Source organism: Bacillus rossius, chromosome 1 (assembly GCF_032445375.1).
Source record: "Bacillus rossius redtenbacheri isolate Brsri chromosome 1, Brsri_v3, whole genome shotgun sequence".
In the NCBI taxonomy this organism is placed as follows: Eukaryota; Metazoa; Arthropoda; class Insecta; order Phasmatodea; family Bacillidae; genus Bacillus; species Bacillus rossius.
In genome coordinates this window covers 85,608,540-85,625,501 of record NC_086330.1, presented here as the reverse complement: position 1 = coordinate 85,625,501, position 16,962 = coordinate 85,608,540, and the positions used below count along the sequence as shown (strand labels likewise).

The 16,962-nt window shown below is 34.5% G+C and overlaps 1 protein-coding gene across 2 annotated transcripts in view; it reads left to right on the top strand.

Moving 5' to 3' along the window:
• Window positions 1–16,962, top strand: part of LOC134538920 (G patch domain-containing protein 1 homolog) — a 138,251-nt gene that overhangs the window by 15,448 nt on the left and 105,841 nt on the right. For both annotated transcript variants that reach the window (XM_063380535.1, XM_063380544.1), the window contains exon 4: window positions 1,439–1,784. In XM_063380535.1, the coding sequence (XP_063236605.1) occupies window positions 1,439–1,784 (346 nt within the window). The remainder of the gene's footprint in view (window positions 1–1,438; window positions 1,785–16,962) is intronic.

The window sequence follows — 16,962 nt, the reverse complement described above, 5'->3', positions numbered from 1 at the left end:
TGTAGCAAACGGTATGTATTCGGTACTGAGTAACGGGTGCACCATCTAGTTCCGAGTAATGAAACGTTACACACGAATGCATTTCGTTACTCACATTTTTCGTATGTTTTACGCATGTGCGTGCTTATTCGATGCATTTAAAAACGTACGTTACAAAGACCAATGTTTGTTTATTAAGTAAAGTATAATTTGGAAATTCGTCGTCCAAGTTTTTTACTGTTTATTATGGAACAGAAAAAACGTAAGAAAGTATTTTTTACAAATTAGAAATGTATGTTTTTATTTTTTACTATCGCTTATTTTCACGTTTTTTTGTTATTATCTTAAAAGAGATAATATAATAAAGCCGCTCTAATGAGATTTAATTGTTTCTTGGTTAACAAAAACTGTTAATTATCAAATATTGTTAGTTTATATTCAATTTATTATTATTTACGCGACGTCATACTGTACGCGTACGCAATACGACTCGATTCGTTGCTGTAACATAAGATAGCATGTTATGCGGTATCAGAAGTAACGAGTAACGTAATGATACGATAGTAACGAGTACTAATTGTTGTAGTAACGAATACATACGGATACACTTTTTTTCGTTACTTTTACACCTCTACTTACGATGCAAGTGTGAGAGGAGTTATGCTCATTTACGGGCTACAGTCGGCGTGATTCTAAATAAGTAATGCTTGCAGCGGGGCCCTGTCGCCGCGAGGCAAGCTATGCTCGCTGTGGGGCCCCACCTTGTGCGGTGTTGCCAAGACGGCCACACCATGCGCGTTGTTTCATTTACCGGACGCGTGGAATTGTGCGAAGCTGTTTCTCATTTATTAAGGAAATTATAGATGTTTTCTCATTGTTTTAGAGTAAAATTACAGGTGTGTAATCTATCGCTATAGCGAAAATGAGCCCATGCTGCATTCATTATTTCCGAAATTTTTATCCTACGTAGCATATGCAAAACTGACGGTGCCGATGGCAATTATCGTTATAGCGGACTTTACGTTATAGACCGTATTCGCTACAACGGACTTTCACTGTAATTTCAATAAATTCGTTTAAAACAGATATTCAGAACAATAAAAATAATAAAAACAAGCAATTGTCATTTAAAAGTGATTCAATAAGGGTTGCACAGTAAAAAATATTAAATTAATTTTTTTGATCCATTAACTTTGGTACAATATTTTGTCCAGAAGTAATGGCATTCCATGAATTTCAATGATCAAAAGATTATTTTTTTATGATTTTATTTAAGTATTAGTTAAATGCTACTGAATTCCATGATATAACTTCCATTTTGATGCTATATGATGAATTAACTTGCATTTCAGTGTTACATGGTGATTTGACATGATTTTTGGTTGGTATTATTTTGGTTTTATCACAATTCATCATATAATTTTGTCTGTAGTGATAAATCTTAGATTTGTGTGTGTAGGGACACGGTCGGAGCAAGACTGCTGCGCAGGATGGGCTGGAAGCCAGGCCAGGGTGTGGGACCCCGCCTCTCTGCACGCGACAAGCGCCTCTCTGCACGCAGCAAGCATCAGCAGCACGCCCCTTCAATATCCAGCGACAGCTCGGGTGATGATGACACTTGTGAGAAGCTAACGTTCGCTCCCGGGGACTATGACCCATTCCTCGCACATCCAAAGACAGACAGCTTCGGGATCGGCTACAGCGGACTGGACCGGAGGCCGGTGTTGTCAGGGCATGTGAACCTCTTCGATGGCCCGTCGCTGGTCATGAGCGAGAAGAGTCGCAAGGTGTCCATCAGGGGGCAGGTACGCACAACACTTTCACACTCATAACTCGCCGGTGAACATCAAATAAAGGATCCTTTAATTAATATTTCTCAATTTAAAGGTTTATTATATTGAAGTTATACTTCTTTAGGCATGTTTTGGAAAAATGTTGTGAATTAAATTTTCACAGGAAGATGCCAGACCCATGTGTATGAACATAAACCTATATATAGTCACTTTCATAAGAATTAAGGGACATCAAACTTATTGGTGTACCAAATGAAACTTTATGATAGTGAAATGAACCTGAAATATTTTTGGTAAACTAAAAATAGTAATAGTAAAGTGTAAAATAAGGTTTTAGAAAACTTAATTACAACAATATCCCACTTAGCACTACTAATGACTTCCTAAAAATTTTCTTGTTATCCAAAATCGCGTATTCGGTAGCATGGGTCTCCATTAATTGCAAGGCTAATTTACTTATTGTGTTCCACAATGTGTAGGGAAATATTGTTTACGTAATATAAATGTGTAGAATAACACTGAATGATAAATATGTCACACCATTTATCATTATAAGCCTACCATAGAATACTTTGTGTGACAAATACAACAACGCGTAACGGGAGATAGTTATCGTCAGTCAGCTGGTTGACTTGTCTGTCCGCCTGAGCGTGACCTTCAACTCACGTCGCATACCCTTCTTCCAACTTTCCAATCTATCCTTTACTGGCAGTGAAACTGATATTTCTGTCCAGATATTTACATTTTTTTTTCTTCAAAAATATAAATGCGTATTTGTATATCACAGCTTGGTTTACGCCAATCCTGTCAGGCCCGTGATTTTTTTCTTTGCACCATTCATTAAACAACCTTTTCCATGTGAATAATCTGTTCATTTGTGTTCTGGTATCTACTGGTATCTAATGTCAAATACAGTAGAACCTCGATGATACGTTCCCGTTTCATACATTTTCCCGTGTCATACGCCGATTAATTTTGGTCCCGCCGAAAGTACTATATTTACAATGGTTTACTTTCCCGGAACATACACTTATAAAATCAATAATTTCCCGTTTCATTCGTTTTTACAAAGCGGAAAAGTACTAAAATTCACAAATTTTTTTGTTATACTCCTCCTGATAAACTACGTTTTAATGCTTTTATTTAGAAAAACAGTTCATTGTTTACCTTTGCAAACGTAAGAAAATAACTTTATCGTACCATAGATATGGATAGTATCAGGAAGACTGTGCACTTCGCTAGTAGAATCTATGGCCAGCACCAAGCGAGACTAGTGGCGCAAACTAGCAATGATTATGAAAATGGTGCACGCGCTTTACCAAGTTACGGATCTCATATTTTGTGCATTCATTAATCTTTGAACTGAATATACCCGTTTGTTATTGTTTTCTTACAATCGGATTGTTTTGTATTTTACGTTTCTCAAGTTAAAATTTTATTGAAAATTGTTCTGTAGCATAAAGTTTTTCGTAAAATGAAACAAACAAGCAAAAATTTCTGATTTTCTTTTTACAATAGCCTATTTTTTTATTTCTAATTTAGGCTTGGTGACTTTTCCCCCTTCCAAGAAAGGACTTCATAACATTTTGTAAGGCCACTGATTCTCATGTCAGCTATACTTGATTATGGACTGTATTTTACATTTCTGGTGGTTCTATTATATGTACATATAATGATGAATTCATATATTTCTTTAATATACAATGCAATTATTTAAACATTATGTATTTAAGTTTAATTTGACGTTGTGCTGGTATGCTAGATTGAAAAAAATTTTTTATTATTGCCATTCCCTTTTCATACACTTTCCCGCATCATACACCATTTTTGTGCCCTCCGTTGAAAAGTGTATGACAGGGGTTCTACTGTATATTCCCTCTAGTACAACCAATAGCATCAGACTTACAGTGAAATTCCGTTACAACGTACTTCAGAATAACGTATCTTTCAGTTCAACGTATGATTTTAAATTCCCGCTCAAAACACCAATGTAAACAATGTAAAAATATTTCACTTTAACGTTAAAAACGTATCCTACCTTTCAATACAACGACCATTCTTTTCCAGTTATCAGGAAAATTTTACATAATAGTTACTGATTTTGCGCAGGGGTTCTTTAATATAAATGTACATTACGATTAATTTTTATCACTTTCAAGAATCGTTAACAAGTATAAAACGTAAACAAACATTGTATCAACGATTCATAGAATCATAGTACAGTCAAACCTCTATCTATCGTTTTTCAGGGGACTAACAAAAAAATTCAGTAGATGCGGACATTCAATAGATGTGGACTTCACTCTAAGAATTTTTTAAAAATATTACAACCTCAAAATTAGTGTCAAAAATATATGTTACTTATCATTAAAGTTAATCAGTTGAAAAATAAATAAAAATGGAAGTATTTTACTTAATTCAATTTACACTTGCAAAAAAAAACATACGCACAATAAATCTACATGGAAATTAAAGTCTTTTTCAATATCCTGAAGTCTGAAATATGTTTACTCATGTCATCAAATGTAGAGCTGTACTGAAGAAGCAGATTTTGCGAATATTTAGTTGAATCGGCATTTCTGCCGACTTCCGATACGCTTGTTAATTTTCGGCCGATATTACTGAAAAACGAGAGAGACTGCCATAACCTAAAAATCCACGATTACCCATTTAACTTTTCGTAGTAGTACTGCATTCTTTCAGATCGCATTATTTCTTCGCAACATGTGCCAAACGTACATATAAAAATTCAACATCCTTTTTTTCAATAATGTTCTTTAATTTTAATGTCATAAATAAATACATTACCGTCACTGTAAATATACATCTCGGTTGTTACGGTAACTGTAGTGCAAATGTGGTAGCTATCGTGCTTCTGCAGTAATTATGGTATCGACAAAGAATCTTTAGTTCTTTTTATGGTAATTATCTTAGGATAACAATTGGGTTTGTACTGTAGTTATGGCACATCATCCATAATTCTTCGCAGGTTGTTGTTCATTTGTCTTTTCTTCATATTTACGTGCTCCATTACTTGGCTGCAGATTTAAGGTGATTTTTACTACTGTATACTATCGTTACTGTTTTTATGACGGTTTCTTTCTAAGATATGGTTATTTCTGCAAAATCTTTATGGTTAAACGATCATCTGTTATAATTTATAGTGATGGGACCACATATTTTGTACGATCAATGCGGACAAAACGATAATTCGAACATCGGTACAAGCGGACTTTTTTAACCTTAGTTGTATGGCAATTTTGCCGGGACCGTAGAAAGTATACGATAAACACGGACAATCGATACATGCGAGTTCGATAGATAGAGGTTTGACTGTACAGTATAACGCGCCATTCGTCCTCCTCCATGGATCACACACTTTAGTGCACGAGACGATCTAAACAATCAATTGCTGTCTCGCCACTCTTCAAGACTTGTTTTTAGCTGCGCCAGCTTTTGGTTATTTGTAGAGCACGTTTTAAAAGTTTTTATTAACGCAGATACGAACGTTAAATAAAAATTATATTTTAACTTATATATGTAATAGAAAATCCAATGTTAATTTATGCAAGTTAAGTTTTCAACTGTTAAGTGTCACAACATGGCCGACACGCTTTAATTGTGTTGCCAAGAAGATTTGGAATGTCGCACGGCACAGCCATGCTCGCAACGTGTACTACTAGTGCGGCGCTATGGTTATCTATAATGCGAGGTTTGTTTACGTTTGACGTGGCGCGAGGCAAACAATATTGTTGATTAAATATTTTAATCAGGATGGATGGCCAAAAAGATAAAAAGAAACGCAAGCAGTTTACTTATAAGGAAAATGTGGAAATTTTAAAAGAAGTTGACTAAGGCAGGAAAAATGCAGATGTGGCATGGTCGTTCGGTTTGGTTCCCACTACACTGTCAACAATAATAAAAGATCGCGAAAAAATTATTAAACTGTATGAACAGTCATCTTTATCTGCTGGTCGCAAGAGACTTCACCTAGGAGATGACGAGGGAATTCTATCCCAATAAATGTACATATCTGCAAAATAGTTTAACCCATTTGTCATTTTGTATATGTAGGCCTAGAATTTAGGCTACTGTATTAAGTTCAGTAATTTTTTTTAAAACTCTTGTTGTTTTACAAATATTTGCTTTCAAGCTAATGTAACATTTGATCCCCTACTACTTTATTTTTAAAAATTCAAAAATACTACGTTTTAAAGGTAACTTTCAGAATAAAGTACTTTCATTACTAAGTATGAAAGTTGAGGATTTATTGATGGACTTTATAACGAGATTCTACTGTATATAAATGTTTTATACATAGAGTCCTTATTTCATAAGATTGTGCGCACAGTTGACTTACTTAAAACTAAAGTGCGACCAACATAAGTGTGGCCTTCATAACATTGTGCATTTCGTAATAGTTCTAGTTTTGTCTCAAATACTTGAACATGATGCATTATGTTTTCACTTGGAAGCCATGATTCCACTATGATTCCAACTGCTGGTGCTTGCGCTCGTACAGTTACCAGCAGACAAATGGGCAGATGTTGCTTTGTGTTATACGTGTGAGTTCCCTGCTATTGGCTAGACTGAAGTTTATCACTGCATGGTCTGTGGCCGGGCGACAACGGTACGGCACAGCAGCATACGCATGAATGTAAAAAAATTTGGTCCTTTATACTCCATAGCTGTAACTGAACATGCTATAGCTGATGTTTATACAACAGCCGATAGCGTAGTCAGACCTGCGCGCATATCTCGTTCCCCCTTGTATAGCTAACTGTATGCCACGGTACATCTGTTGTTTACCGAGTTCAAGCAAAATTTGTGGCATCATACTGACTTTTTTTTTGCATGTGGTGATTTCGTGCTAACTGAAATTTACAGACATGCTATTCAAGAGTGGGGCAGTAAAATTAATTAACATTGCACTAAATGAATACGCGCAATCTGAAGACGTGCTAAGTGAGGGCTTGGTGTATACTGATATTAAAACAATTATAATAAATACATATTTTCCTTGTAATCTTATGTTGAGCTTTGTAGCGCAGTGGTTTTAGTGAGCTGTTAATAAGCTAAATGAACGTGGTTTAAAGCTCTGCAGTGGAACAATATTTTATTTTATTTTTTAATTACAGATTACTAGATTATTAAAATTGTGTTTTTAGCAAATACAATTTATGAAAATATTGTATTTGTTTATCATATTGCAACAATATTACATATTAAATAGGTAGCTTAATCGCTTAATGCATTGGATTGATTATTTCATAATAGGTAGGCCTATATCCTGTATAAATTAATTATGTTTCTTAGGAAATTAATTTTAAACGAATTTGCATAGGTAGTGAAAAATAAAAATTTATTATGCAACATTTATTATTTAATTATTAATACTAAAGAATATATAGTCGCCTAATGTGTGCGGAAACTATATAGTATATAGTATTAACTTATAAATAAATTTTAACAAGAAGGGCAGTTTTTTAATAAAATTTGTCATCAAAAATCTAGTCCAAGCTGTTTAGTATTTTTTCAAGTCTTTTTCGTTTTCATTGCAGGCATTTAAATTAGGGATGGGCTGGTCGAATCCTCGAATCCCACCGAATCTCTAGTATTAAAAAGATTCGGGATTAGAGGAAAAATATTGATGTAATGTAGTACTTTAAAAACTTAAATGCTTACAATATACTTGGCCTGTTTATGTTTTCCTTGGAACACATCCTATTGAGGTACAGTAGAACCTCGTTAATACGTGATGGTCGGGACCGAGATAATCACGGATTACCGAATTTCACAGACTTGCGATTAAAAGCCCAGAAGATGTTGTCAAGCTTCTCAGGCACCGGCGTGCAGCTGGGTTTAGGCCAAGGTCATGTGACGTAACATCTCCCGAGGCTTACTGCACCTTGGCAGCAGATGGATAAAAAATAGTTAACTCCCCATTATTCATGTTAATTGGACCCGCCGATGCCCGGATAGTTGAAATCCGATAAAAAAATTAATAAACCTGGATAATCCGTTAACGGTAAGGGCCGGCCGTCTTCGAATTAGTGTCTTGGCTTAAAAAAGTACAGCACTGCCTAGCCATTAGTTCACTGTCATTGACAACAGCCGAAGAGAGAAAGATAAGATCATGCTGACCTTGCTCACATAAATTTTGGGTATGCCCCCCCCCCCCCCCCCCTCCCTCGCTCTTCGTCCAGCCGAATGCCAGCCAGACACGTCACTCGCCAGGCGCCTGCCATGCGTTGGCGGGTGGAAACAAACAAAGGGAGACGGGAAGCAGAAGTCAGGACATCCCCCACAAGTTTAAAGAGTGACAAATGTGACAGCTGAAAGGGGGGCGACATAAAGGGTCGGTACAAACAGCGTTGCAGAGTTTGGCGGCCCACGCGATGGCTTGCAGTGTTTGCCGGCGGACGGCCCACGTGACGTTAATTTTAAGCGCTGAATATTTTTACTTCTCTTTTTTTCTGCTCTTTTAAATCGTCCCGGATTATCCGATTCCCAAATTAGCGCATCACGGATTAACGAGGTTCTACTGTATTGTACTTTTAATTTGTTATTATATAAAAAAATTATGAAGCATGTACTGATTTGGGAAACTTACTTTATATTTATGAACATGGATGCATTGTCGCTACTTTGGCATTAAATAAGGCATAAATCACAGATGTATTCTCAGAATATGCTAAAAAATAAAATAAAGCAAATTTAGGATCTAGACTAGTAATATGAATCTTGTTTTTTTTTTTAATAACTTTACCGAGAAATCTTTTACTTAGTAATACAACAATAATGCCGACTTTCATCACAAGTTACGGTCGCACATGTAGTAATAACAATGAAATAATGAATGACAAAAATTAATACATTAGACAATTATTATTTTAATCGCGATTCAATTTTAAATATTTTGATACACATTCTATTTATGAATTTTTTTAGGACCAAGTTTGGTTTGTGTAGACTGAGGCCTTACTTGAGGCGCTCAGGTTTAAAGCCAGAAATCGCAGCTGGGTAAAAAGGATAAGTGCAGTGAAAAGTACATCCCCTAAGCGGGAAAAGGCGGCATGGAAAATAATTAAGTGCATCACTGCCTGTTTGCTATTTAATTTTACGGCTTGGTATTGGCTTGGTACATTGACTACAGGACAACTGACACAAATTTGCAGATCGCGATCTTGCATTAAAAAAAGTACATCTAATGTAACTAATCATTACAACAACATTTTACACTTAATTTTGCAAACATTTAAGAAAGTTTACATTTTCCCTAACAACTCCGTTAAAAGTAATCATGGATAACGTAGTTGTCTATAAATGTTTTTTGCACATCCCCAATTATTTTCGTCAAATCAGTCTCTAGTTGTGACGCTATAATCCGTGCCTAACATCCCGCACCACAGCATAAAAAACGTCTAAGTCTCACTTGCAGTAAATGTAGTTTTCTCGCACAGCCCAACATGAAAAAAAGCAATAGAGTTTAGTTCGCGGCGTTAACGATTTCTGATGCTATCAAGGTCTCAGTTTGTGATCACTATAGTCGCTCTCTTTTCGTTCCATCGAAAAACTCAACCCGATGTCTGGTTGTTAATACCAAGTGCGTCGAGGCTTACTTTTAGTCCATGCAGCGTGGTGGATGACAGCCCGGGCTGGGCACTGCTCGAGGCGTTGGTGAATGGGATACTCTCTTTCATTTTGCTGCAGCCCAAGACGCTCCCGCAAGCTGATGTGCACTCGACCAGCCGCTAGCCCCGTCTAACCGCTAGCCAGCCGCAGTAGTCCGCTCGTTCACGCCTCCCCATGACGTTACACCGCTCCGCGCGCGGCGCGGTGTTCACTCGTGGAAACACAAACGCAGAGCCGCTAATGTCCGTAATGTTTTTTTAACCATACTTCAGGGCGAGTTTGAGACAAGCGCCAAACTATCTATAATATCATATAATATAATCTAAACCATATCAATTTAAAAAGACGTTAATAATACAAAAGACGTAAAAACTACAAATTAATTATAAAATTGAAACTACTGGAGGCGTAGCAAACGCCTCAAGACTACCAACGTTAAAATATGTATTATCTGAGAATTCCATGATGGCCAACCAATGAATTTGTTTGCCAATCATTTTGAGCAACACAAAAAATAACTAATATTAATATAAAGAATTTTAATGGGTAAACTAGAGAAAACACCCCGTCACTTTTAACTTCGGGCATATTAATCACTATGCTTTAGTGAGGCTTAATTTTAAAAGACGCACAACAATATTTCTTATGGCTTAAAAGAATTGAAGCCAAGATGGCACCTTTCAGTTTCCATTAAATATTTCAGGAAAGCTTTTATCTTCATTTGGGACTTTTAACAAATGTCAAGTTGGTAACTACAAAATATTGTTCCGTGGGATGTTGAATTTCGTTTTCCAATATCCGTGGATACATGAATCACTGTACTCACAGATAATACCTCAATGCCTTAAATCGACCAAGTTGGATTCTACAGCAATTGATGAAGTGACCAGATTCTTACGTGATCCTAAAGTTAACCCAGAAATAAACATCCTCAAATACTGGAAAACTCAGTCTGCGTGTTCACTCAGGCTACATAAACTGTCCAAAAAATATTTGTGTTCACCACCTGCGACAGTGTTCTCTGAACGTTTGTTCAGCAATGCAGGAAACATATGTGATGAAAAACGAAAATTGTCTTGATCCAGACAGTGTCAAAATCCTTGTTTTTTTAAATAAAAATTTAAAGGGTTAAATATTTCTGCATAATGTTTAATTTTTTCTCTTAACTTATAAATTATTTTATAATTAACCCTTGAGATCTGGATTTGGATTCGAGGGGTGGATTCGAGGTACTGTTTGGGATTCGAATTCAAGATTCGGATTCGGGAAAAATGGGATTCGACCCATCACTTATTTAAATATATAGAATATAGTTTAACCTTTCATTCTGCAAATTGAATGATTCAATAGTCAACATAGCAGTTCCAGTAACGAATTATAGCGGCGGGTGCGGAACTATGCGTGAGTCTCGTTCAAAAATTTATTGATTGATAATGAGTATTGGTCCATATATTTAAAAACAATTATATATTGTGAATATTACTAATAGAAATTGTCTCTATAAACTTTTTCAAGTCTATTTATCTAATTGAGGTTATATTACCATATGTATATTTTATTTGCATTATAAATAATTGTAATTTATTACATTATCACTACATAGTATAAAACCAAGTCACTTCCCGCTGTCTGTCTGTCCCTATGTATGTTTAGATCTTTAAAACTACACAACGGATTTTAATGCGGTTTTTTAATAGATAGTGTGATTAAAGAGGAAGGTTTATATTTTATATTAGTGATGGGTCGATTCCGATTCCGGAATCGGTTGGTTCCATCGATTCCACCATAATCGTGGGATTCAGAATACAATGGTTTTGGAATCGACCATGACTGATTCTTGCATTGTTTTTGTAAGTTTGCAAAATACATCTCCTACGCAACGTAAGAAAATATTAAAATGTATGCAAATTTAATTTTTAAACTACATAATAAAATCTTTTTTACGGAACTGAGATTTACGAATTTCGGTGATTAACTTATTTATTTATTTGCATCCCCATTTTCCCCAGAGTACAAATGCAGTATCTACTTTCCCGCTTTAAGCGAAAGCATTTTTTGGAAATTACGTTGCAGCAGCACTGCATTTAATAGTAAACCTTAAAAAAAAAATTAGACAAAACCATCAATGTTTAAAGAAAATAATGTAAATTTTATTTACTAAACGTTAACTATTTGATCATGGCAGCTATGTTTGCCATTGTAAACAACCTAATTTTTTGTTTGTACTATTTGGTACCTGCCATGGTAAACCATAGTGCCATGAACCAAATCTTTGGTGACGGGAACGTGAAAATTAAGATGTTTCACATCTCTGCACTTTAAACTTTAAAGAATTATAAATAAAATAACTTTTTAACGAGATTTTACTAAAATTCACAGTGGATTACAGCGACCATATTAAAATAAGTTTAAAGTAACATAACCAAATTGCTGTAAATCGGCGTTCTTGTGCGTGTTTAGCGATGCTCGTTTTACATTAGAAATATTTTGGAAAGGCAGTTGGCAAATCTGAATTTCCAAACATTTCTGCTGAAACGTTCGTAAATGTTTATTACTAAACATAAACAATCTTTTGAAAGTAGTTGTGTTAGTTCAACAGAACTGTTTCCGATAAATTTCTGAAATGAATTAAATGTTAACACGTGATTATTTGAAGAGTTTAAATATTTTGTGTACGAAAATCTCACCATAAAATGTGGAAATTTTGAAATGCTTAAACATGCACAGATCTTTCTTACTCAAGAACAGAAAATTTATTTTCTCTTTACGGTTGTGAAGAACTGCAAGACTGGATGGATTTATTCTTTTCACCAAGTGAGATAATTAAGTTCTAGTTAATATATTAAAAAGTAAGCATCTCTGTTATTTTATTTTAGTGTGGTGCATATTTGTTTCTATCATAATGAGTAGAGATGGTGATTTATAGCATTTAAAATAATAACATTTAGCATTTTGAATTTTAAATTTAGCATTTTGTAGTATTGTTAAAAACAAGATTTAGCCAATTCTCTCATTTTACATTACCTACTGAAGAAAAGTATATTTTTAAAAAGCATTAAATAATACACATATTCATTATTAACAACCACAGAAATAAAGATCTAGCACAACTACAAAGATAGCCTATCTTGGCAGGTTTCTAAACAACTTTTTAGCACTTATGAGTGCAATAAATTGAATACTTAAAATAACAGTAAATATTTTTTAGCCGTGTTCATGGCCATAGTTGATGTAGAGTGCACAAATAATGTAATTGAAACTCGTTTTTTTAAATTTTCGCCTTCTTTTGGTTTTCGATCATGCCAGAAACCGTTGCTTGCCGTTTTACCGATTTTTTTTCTTCATCCGATTTCTCGGTGAATCTTTTTTTGCAGCCTGATGTCCCTCAGATTTAATGTGCTTTTCAAGTACATCTTTTTTTTTCCACTCCAGACGGCGATTACATAAATTGCACATTAAAATATTCGTATCACTTTCGTAGAACTGTTCACTTTTGTATTCATTTATGCGATTGCGAATGGAAATTACGTTTCGTGCACGCATTTGTAAACACACCACCTTCCACAGACTACACAAGAACGCGGCTTTGATGTGAAACACAGCCAGAAAATGGCCGCGGCGAAGCAGAGATGTCGCAATATGGTGGCCTAAAAACTTGTGCTCTGCAAGATGATGGACACTCTTCCTGCTAGTTGTTCTTTACTTTGTTTACAATCGCGAGGCACGGATGGCCATTTTTCATTCAATATTTACGAAAAATAGTGTTGTGAATGACGTGACAATAAGATACCTGGGCTGAATACGCCATAAAATGATGGTTGTTTTTGATACTGAACTGAAACAAAATACAATCGGTAAATAAATTGTGTAGAGTGAAGAAGAATCTACGTTTTTACCTTGATTTCGCATTTATCTCGGAAAAATGCTAGATTTCGCATTTTATAGCGGAAAAAATATAATTTAGCATATTTTCGCTTCTATTTCGCGAAAACGAAAAATCACCATCCCTAATAATGAGATAATAAAGTTTTATTTTTACATTTCCCTCTTTTTATTTTTTTTTTGCCCTGGTCCCTTGAAATATGTAAAAACGAGGCTATATTGTCATTTTATTTGAATCATTATTTAGTTGTGCTTGAAAATAAAATTCTTAACCTAACCGTACAAACCCTCTTTTTTTACAATAAATAAATTCAGTTGATAATGTAAGGTATCTAAAGTTGGTTAAGTTATAACATTATTTACAATTTATGTCATAAGACATCTTTGATTATTGGCAGTGTTTGAACATGTGTTTCGTCTAACTACCTTTATGCAAGGTTAAAAGGCCAAATTGTTCTATAAATTCAAGGTAGCGTAACTTGAGTGTAATGAAAATGCTTTTTAACATTATATAAGCTGTATATAATGTTAATTTATGCACAGAAAATGAAACACAATGCAATTAAATTTTTAAAATCATAAACAACCTTTTTTCCTGAGTGTATTACTGATTACTCTGTTGAACATTGTCAGATAAAAATTAAGGAATCGGAATCGGATTCGAAGAATCGACCCTTTAATTTAAGAATCGAAAATGGAATCGGAATCTGTATATTTTAGGAATCGGCCCAACACTATTTTATATGTATAATAAATGCATAATATAGTAGAGAAACACTGATAATTTTAGAGGTTTCTAATGTGATGCCGTAAATAAACACATTTTTTTGCGCTTACATTGCAAACGCTGGCTGAACCCTACGAGATAGATGAAAATAATGTACTACAGTATTGTACACCTTAAAAAGGTATACAAAAAAGTCCGCGATGGTACCTCTATGTCTATCTCTTAGGGATAACCCACAATAACCATTTTTTATCCTTTACTTATAATGGCTTATTTACGAAGCAATTTTAAGCAATACAGCAATATGCAAAAATTGAATCTCAGAGATTGGCCTACATCCGTAATAATCAAACTAAATATAGAGCAGAAAATTATTATTATTATATCAATATTTTGAATATTATATAAAGACATTCTGTAGTACTGTGTTTTCTCGCATAATCGTCGCACATTTTATTATAAAATCTAATTTAAAAAGTAGGGGTGCAACGATTATGCGGAAAAAAAATTTTTTTTGTTAGGTAAAGGTAATAATAAAAACAAAACCCGTTCATGGAAAGTACGTTTATTTAATTAAATAAGTAAGTGGTAATGTCCGAATAAATATTAGATTTCTACTTTAAAATACATTGTTTTATATGGAAAAGATTCCTACACAAAGAGCTCGGCATCTAATAGCGGGACCAAAAACAACATGCGACGTTTACGCTAGAAGTTTTTTATCCCAATTTTGACGGCCTAAAATATAGGTGTGACGATTATGCGAGTGCGATGATTATGCGATAAAAGCGGGTACATATATTTAGTATCAGCATTGCACCCGTGCGAAGCCGGGGCAGGTCGCTAGTTTTTTATAAATAATTAAAATTTATGAATAAGCATAAACCAAGCATATTTGTTGATTATCATTACTAATTAAAATCTATCTCAAATATATTATTTAATTAAATAATTAATTTCATACAGATGTTTATATTATTATTGAGTCTTAAATCAAAATCAAGTATTACTTCTAATGTGCGTACATTACACACACTTTTTATTTTATTTAAACATGTTTGCTACAGGACTAGAAAACCGGGAAAAGGGAAAAGTCAAGGAATTTAAAACTTTTAGGGAATTCTGGGAAATGTCAGGGAAATTAAAACATATTTAGGGAATTTCTTCTTGTGCTAACAAAAGTTGTAACGTTGCAAGAGCCCTGCCCTCCTACCTAAATATTTTTCTTTTAAACTATTTTTATGCATGTAAATAGTTCTTGAAAGCTTTTCTAATGATATTTTACCGTTTTTATGTATTTAAGGGTTGATATTTCACTTGCTGTATGCTTTAAGAATGTACATTGTATTCTAACAGACATTTTCAATCATTACTATTTTTTATGTAATTACATATTCACAAATAAGCCATTGTACTGGATTTTTGCCTGTTTTGGCCTACTTTTTTAGGTTTTTCTAAATAAGTTGAATTTTGTCAAGTAATTTGTATTCTGATTGCTGTTTTGAATTTTCATTGACGTGTTGCATAATAATTCTAGAACAAGGGACTGTGTCTGGGGTGATGTGTAATTAGAGAGAGGCATAAGAGGCCTGTAAGTGCGAGAGAGAACGAAACAGTGATTCCCTGGTAACAGAGATAAAAGATGGGATTCCCCACTGGTCGTGGGAACTGAGTGATAACTACTGTCTCACGATGTGGGAGAGAGAGAGAGAATGTAAAGTCCCTGGCTCTGTGTGTAGAAAACTGTTTTCAAGGTGTGTCATGTATTATTATTGGCTTGTGATGTGTGGTGTGAATGAAGGGGGTGTGTGATTGGTCGGTGAGGTCATGTGACTTCACCTCCCTGCATGAAGGACACAGTGTCATGACTTCACCAGTCGTCTGTCGATCGCTGCACAACGAGGGCGCGTTCGGTGGCTTCTCGCCAGATATGTAGTAATTATTGAATAGAAAATTTAACGTTGGTGGTCAGAGCCATGTCGAGTTCAATTTAACCTAATTATTTTTATATTTTCATTCGCCCATTCTAATTAGAAATTGTGACCACCTTCGTCGGCGTTCGGCTCATGGCGAAATTCGGTTTCGCTGGGTGTGGCCCTGTTTGAGGTTGCACTGTTTTCGTGTACTTATAGTAAGATTTTACTGAAGGACTTAAGCTACGTTTTGGTTTCGTTAATTTTCATCACCCGAGCTGCGAGCAATTCTCGACAGGCGGATGTACGAGTTGGATGAGTGAAAAATATTGAAAGTGATTGGATTCAGTTGTTTCGTCTTTCGGACAATAAAACTCTCGAATGAAAAGCAAAGAAAATCTTTTTATTTCAAATAACGAAACGTTATAAAGTGAAATGAAAAATATAACTTTCGTGGATGTTTAGGCACCACAAAATATTGGGAACCTTTAATATCATGAAATTCAATTGATTTTCCGTCTTTTCGAGAATTCTCAGGCTTTTTACTGTAAAAACTTAGTTAAACAACAAAAATATATTTACACATTTTTACACACACGTTAAATAAATAGCCTTTACTTAATAGTTTGAAACAAATCAATAGTACAGTGAAACCTCGTTAATACGATATTGGTTAATACAAAATCCTCATTATTACAAACCTGTTTTAATCCCCAGCAACATGAATAGGATCTTCAGTATTAAATAGAATGTTTATTACGAAATATAGGATATTATGTAATTCGAAGTTCTACTGTGACCCGAAACTTGTTTTCGCGTATATTTAATACCTGATAATACAATGTTAATTTGTATTCTCGTCATAAAAACATTCAGGGCATCTTCAGAAATAGATATTACTGATGCCATTTAAAAAAAAAAATCTTGAATATGATTGCACAGCGATATTGTACGAATTCCACATGTGAAATACATAAGAAAATTTCAGTGGACTACTATATTTTACCAAATAAACTTCTAAAATACTATCATC